Here is a 5,976-nt window from a genome sequence, read left to right as displayed (position 1 = left end):
AAAAGTCATGAGGGGTTATTGGATGGTCTCATGAGTGGGGAGATCTCAGAAAGTAAGAGTGCATGTGGCCTTGAGAAGGGTAGGGGTCAGATCAACAAAAGGCATGAGGGCATCAACTTTGAAGGGATCAGGGGAGATCAGGAATATCAATACGGATAATGATGGAGTCGAGGATAACAGGGGGAGACTGGATAGTTACAGGAGGGATGGTAATTAGGAGGTGGTGACTATGGAAGAGGATGGGAGGAACTTGGTGGCTGACAGGGGAAGGTTGCAAGCTGGTCGCACTCATATATGTAAGTAACACCATGTTCTGAAACTGAAGATGGTTGATGAGATGAAACGAGCTCCCAAGAAGGGAGCCAAGAAAGCCTTAAACAAACCAGCAGCAAAGGGCAGCAAGAAACGGCGAAGGTTGAGGAAGGAGATTTACTCCATCTACATCTACAAAGTGATGAAGCAGGTTCACCCCAACACTGGCATCTCCTCCAAGGCCATGAGCATCATGAACTCATTCATGAACGATATTTTTGAGCGCATCAAGGGTGAGGCTTCCCGCCTGGCCCATTACAACAAGAGCAGCACCATTAGCTCCCGGGAGATACAGACCACCGTGTGCTTGCTGCTGCCTAGGGAGCTGGCCAGGCATGCCATGTCAGAAGGGACAAAGACAGTGACCAAGTACACCAGCTCTAAGTAAAGCTCTGCAATGGGCTGAAAAAAACATTTAGTGATCAATGATGCAGTTGGAAAATCAAGCTTGGAGAAAATGATTTAGGAGGGGCTCAAGGTGTGTGGGAGCAGTTCACAACAATTATTTTGGGTGAATTGAAGAGGCACCCTCATAATTACTTGCTTAAGCCATGGAGAACAAGGCTCGGCTGAGTACTGGTTTTGAGGGTCAAATGTTCAATGAACAAGCTTTGCTCCTTTATGAATGTTGCACATTCAGGTGAGAATCCATTAAGTCTTGGAGCTGCAGTGAGGTTGGTTTGAATGGCCATCTGTTCCTGGAAGGGGCATATGAAAAGGGGATGATAATCAAACAATCAAGGGCCATGGCTGCTGGACAGCAACTACATACACACTACACGCTGTAAAGCATTTTGATATCTTGTATATTCCTATGATGCTGTAAAGCCTCCCTTTGTTTCTTTTCAATATGTATTATTTTTATACTTGTGTCAAAATGTAACCAGTTGTGAAGTGGACCAATGTCCCAAGCTCAGAACTGGGTGGTAAGAACATGGTGTGTGGTGGACATTGGGTGAAGGGAGAAGATCTTTGACCGTAGACATCAACTCTGAGGCTTATATGGAACTTCTTAAAAAGTTGGACAAGGATACACAGACACAGACCTGTCAGGACATATCACTGGGGTGTTGCCTAACCACCAGACACCCTGATTAGAGAAGCTGACTTCTCTGTGAGTGGCTTTCCTTCTGCCTTATCAAGATACAGAAATCACATCCACTGCTAACAGGTAGCAGGAGACTCCCTCTGCTGAGAGCAGGAAATGACCACATGCAGGTTGTCTTTGCATTGAGATGAATAATCCAATCATATGTCACAATTTAAGACATTACCTTATAAACCGAGAGACCAGGGTCAGAAAGGGATATAAAGCCACAGCTCCCAAGGACTGGCTGCCACCAGGAAGTGTGATTTGGCCAGTCACTGGAAGTCGTGTAGAAGAATTAGTTCAGCAGACCAACCACCCGGGGACAAGCTCCTGCATGCAGATCTTATTAAGCAATTGGTGTTGTAAGTTTTCACTATTGCTTAGTGGGTGAATAAAGGTTTTCCACATAAAGTGGAAATTGTATCCGTAGTTTGTTTTGTGTCATTGATACCAAGTATGGGCTGAGAACCCTCTGCTTAAGTCTTACAAATATTCCCCATGGTACTGGTCATGGCTTACAAGGCACCATGCTTATAGTCATGACATAAGTACAATCTAAGATGAGTGTTTTAAAGGGTAACTATAAGGGCATGAAGACAGAGCTGACAAAAGTAAACTGGGAAATTCGGCTAAGGGATAGGTCAGTAGAGATGCAATAGCAGACGTTGAAGGAGATATTTTAGAATACTCAGAAAATATACATTCTAGTGAGAAAGGAAAACTCAAAGGCAAGTTATAGTTAGTATCAAATTGAAAGAAAAAGCATGTAATTACACAAAGATGAGACTCAGTTCAGAAGATTAAACGGAATATAAAGAACAGATTGACTAAAAGATTAACAGAGAGGGCGAAATTAGAGTATGAGGGAAAGCTAGCTAGAAATATGAAAGCAGATATTAAGAGTTTTTGCAGGTATGACCTTCCTTCCATCATAAGGTCAGATGTGGGGATGTTCAATGACGAATGCACAATGTTCAGCACCATTCACAACTCCTCAGGTACTGAAGCAGTCCATGCCCAAGACCTGAGCAATACCCAGGCTTGGGCTAACAAGTGGCAAGTAACTTTTGCATCCCCCCCCCACAACTGCCAGGGAAAGGCCATCTCCAACAAGAGAGAATCTAACCATCTCCCCTTGACATTCAATGGCATTACCATCACTGAATCCCCCACTATCAACATCCTGGGGGTTACCACTGACCAGGAACTGAGCTGGACTAGCCATATAAATACTGTGGCTACAACAGCAGGTCAGAGGCTAGGAATCCTGCGACAAGTAACTCACCTCTTGTCTCCCCAAAGCCTGACCACCATTAACAAGGCACAATTCACGAGTGTGATGGAATACTCTCCACTTGCCTGGATGAGTGCAGCAGCAACAACACTCAAGAAGCTTAACACCTTCCAGGACAAAGCAGCCCACTTGATTGGCGCCCCATCCACAAATATTCACTCCCTTCACCACTGACACACAGTAGAAGCAGTGTGTACCACTGCAGGAATTCACTAAGGTTCCTTAGGCAGCACCTTGCGAAACCATGACTGCTACCATCTAGAAGGACAAGAGCAGCAGATACATTGAAACGCCACCACCTGGAATTTCCCTCCATGTCACTCACCATCCTCACTTGGAAATAAAAAGCCATCCCTTCACTGTCACTGGGTCAAAATCCTGGAACTCTCTCCCTAACAACACTGTGGGTGTACCTGCACCACAGGGGCTGCAGCTGTTCAAGAAGGCAGCTCACCACCACCTTCTCAAGGGCAAGTAGAGATGGGCAATAAATACTGGCTGAACCAGCGATGCCCACATCCCATGAATGCATTTTTTAAAATTTTAAAAAGAAAAGAGTAAGTAAAGCGAGCTTTGCTCCTCCAGGGAGAGAGTCTGGAGAATTGATATTGGAAAATAAGGAAATGGTGGACAAACTGAACAGATATTTTGTATCTGTCTTCACTGTAGATACAAATAACATCCCAGAACTAATTGTGAATCAGGAGCTAAAAGGGAAAGAAAAACTTAAAACCATAATGATCGCCAGGGAAAGAGTACTGAGAAAATTATTGGAACTAAAAGTGATTAAGTCCCCAGGTCCTGATGGACTTAAAGGAAGTGGCTGCTGAAATAATAGATGTTATGGGCAGAATCGTCTCAGATTTGCATTAAGCGGGGTAGTGGGCGGGAAAAACAATGTTTTACCTGTCGGCTGCAATGGCGGCTTCTCACACCGTATTGTCTGAATCTCGCCGCATTAATTATGTATTCCCAGGAAACATGCCGTTTTGATGGCGGGCTCTCACTCGCCCGCCACGCCATCACCTTGCCGCTTCATCACTCCGGGCGCCATATTTAAAGTGCAGGCACACGCACACCTCTCAGTGCTTTCAGCCCAGGACTGCTGCACAGAAGACATGGTCCCAAAAGACAAGAAGACTGCACCACCCCTGCAACCTCTCCCCCACCCCGTTTAATGACCCTTATCACAGAGCGCAAACAAGCTGCCCTTGGCCAGACAGGAGCCAGACATTCACAATTGCAATTTGAGGATCTATGGTTTTTCACTCACTGCATGTTGTCATCATCCTCCACAAATCTGGCAGCTATGAGGGCCTCCCGAGTGTGCCTGCTTCATCTTCCTCATCCTCTTCCCCATTGACATCCTCCTCATTGGAGGAGATCTCCAGCTGCTCCATCCCCTCCTCAGCCAACTCCTCTCACCATTTCAGGTTGTAAAGGGTGCAGCAGATAACAACGATGCCTGACACCCTCTGCGGACTGTATTGCAGGGTCCACCAGACCAGTCCACGCACAGGAACCTCATTTTCAGCATCACGATGGTTTGCTCCACCAAGGTGCAAGTTGCAGCTTGAGTCTCATTATACCTTCACTCTGCGGCAGCCTGAGGCTGCCGCACAGGTGTCATCAGCCACAACCTCTGTGGCCCTTGTCCCTGAGGAACCAACCCTGCAGCTTCTGTGGGACCTGGAAGAAGTCAGGGATCTGAGACTGACTGAGAATGTAGGAGTTGTGCAGAGTCCCTGGGAACTGTGTGCAGACCTGCAGGATGCGTCAGTGGTGGTTGCAGACCAGCGGAACATTCAACAAATAGAAGCCCTTGTGGTTGACATAGTTGACCATTTGTTGCGATGGAGATCTGAGCACAACGTGAGTGCAGTCGGTGGCACACTGCACCTCCGGGAAACCTGATATCTGGGCAAATCCAATCACTCGTGCATCCTGGCTTCCCTGGTCCCAGACAAAATGCACAAATTGTGTGCTCTCACAAAGATGGTGTTCGTGACCTCATGGATGCATTTGTGGGTGGAGGCTTGTGATATTCCACAGAGATCACCTGTAGAGCCCTGCGAGGAGCCACCAGCACAGAAATTGAACTTTCACAGCCACTGGCAGGGGATACCCTCTATGTCCCCGCGGCGCCAAATTCTGCAGCAGCTGGCAGATGTGACCAGCCACTTCCCTAGACATGCACAGTCTTCAGTGACACTGGTTCTCGGTCATCTGCAGGAATGAAAGGTGGCATCTATGGGCTCTGGGTCTAGCTTGGTGCCGACCAATAATGGCTCACTGTGGCTTTTCAGTGGCATGTGCAGGAGCCCCAGCCGTCCCTTTTTCCAGAGGTTGCTGCTCCTCCCTTTGTGCAGCCAGGCTCCTCCATCGCTCTCTTTTCCATTGTCTCCACTCTCTATATGCCATGAGGCATACAGCTAGTTCACCAGCGCTGTTTCACTTGAGGCCCTTGGACAGTGAGAAGGGGGGAAGTAAAGGGGCAGGGGTTGCACCTTCTGTGGTTTCATGGGAAGGTGCTGTGGGAGGGGGTTGAGGTATTAGGGGTGATGGAGGAGTGGACCAGGGTGTCCTGGAGGGAATGATCCCTATGGAATGCCAACAAGGGGGGTGAAGGGAAGTTGTGTTTGGTGGTGGCATCATGCTGGAGTTGGCAGAAATGGCAGAGGATGATCCTTTGAATGCGGAGGCTGGTGGGGTGAAAAGTGAGGACAAAGGGGACCCTATCATGGTTCTGGGAGGGAGAGGAAGGTGTTAGGGGAGAGGCACAGGAGATGGGTTGGACAGATACGTCATTTTCGGGTTGGTCCAGCTTACAAAGGCTAATCCTTTCTAGATATCTTAAGTCAATGAGAGCACAGTCATGCAATGAATTCCATATCGAGTTATGTGCCATGCCTTTACCAAAGAGCACATAAAGCATTGCTTAGCAGCCATGCAAGCCCAATGTAAAATTGTTGCCAGTAAGAAGATGGCTTCATCAAGATGAGCACACACCTCTGACAGTACATACTCATATTGCTCTTGTAGACATTTGTAAGTTTCCCAATTGGTCCTTACCTGCCTACTTCAGCATCATGCATGGGAAGAGTGGGAACCCAGCATCAAAGGACCTTCAGCCTTAAAGGCTACATCTTCCTGTGGAGAGGCATGGAAGCCTATGGGCTTCAAAGTTTGAAACTACTTGTTTTATGAACGGACTCTCATGAAATAAACGCCACTGCACTACACATTGCGGAAACAAATATAATGTTTGTCCAAATGCTAC

At 47.3% G+C, this 5,976-nt stretch overlaps 1 protein-coding gene across 1 annotated transcript; it reads left to right on the top strand.

Annotated features, from left to right (window-relative positions):
• The first annotated feature begins 325 nt into the window (after positions 1 to 325).
• On the top strand, positions 326 to 700 carry LOC121281421 (histone H2B 1/2-like). The gene is made up of 2 exons (XM_041194365.1): positions 326 to 451; positions 536 to 700. The coding sequence occupies exons 1-2, from the start codon at positions 326 to 328 to the stop codon at positions 698 to 700; spliced, it is 291 nt and encodes a 96-aa protein (XP_041050299.1).
• The last annotated feature ends 5,276 nt before the right edge of the window (positions 701 to 5,976 follow it).

Source organism: Carcharodon carcharias, chromosome 8 (genome assembly GCF_017639515.1).
Source record: "Carcharodon carcharias isolate sCarCar2 chromosome 8, sCarCar2.pri, whole genome shotgun sequence".
NCBI classification, from domain to species: domain Eukaryota; kingdom Metazoa; phylum Chordata; class Chondrichthyes; order Lamniformes; family Lamnidae; genus Carcharodon; species Carcharodon carcharias.
Note: the sequence above shows the minus strand (reverse complement) of the source record. Positions and strands in the feature narration are given on the sequence as shown.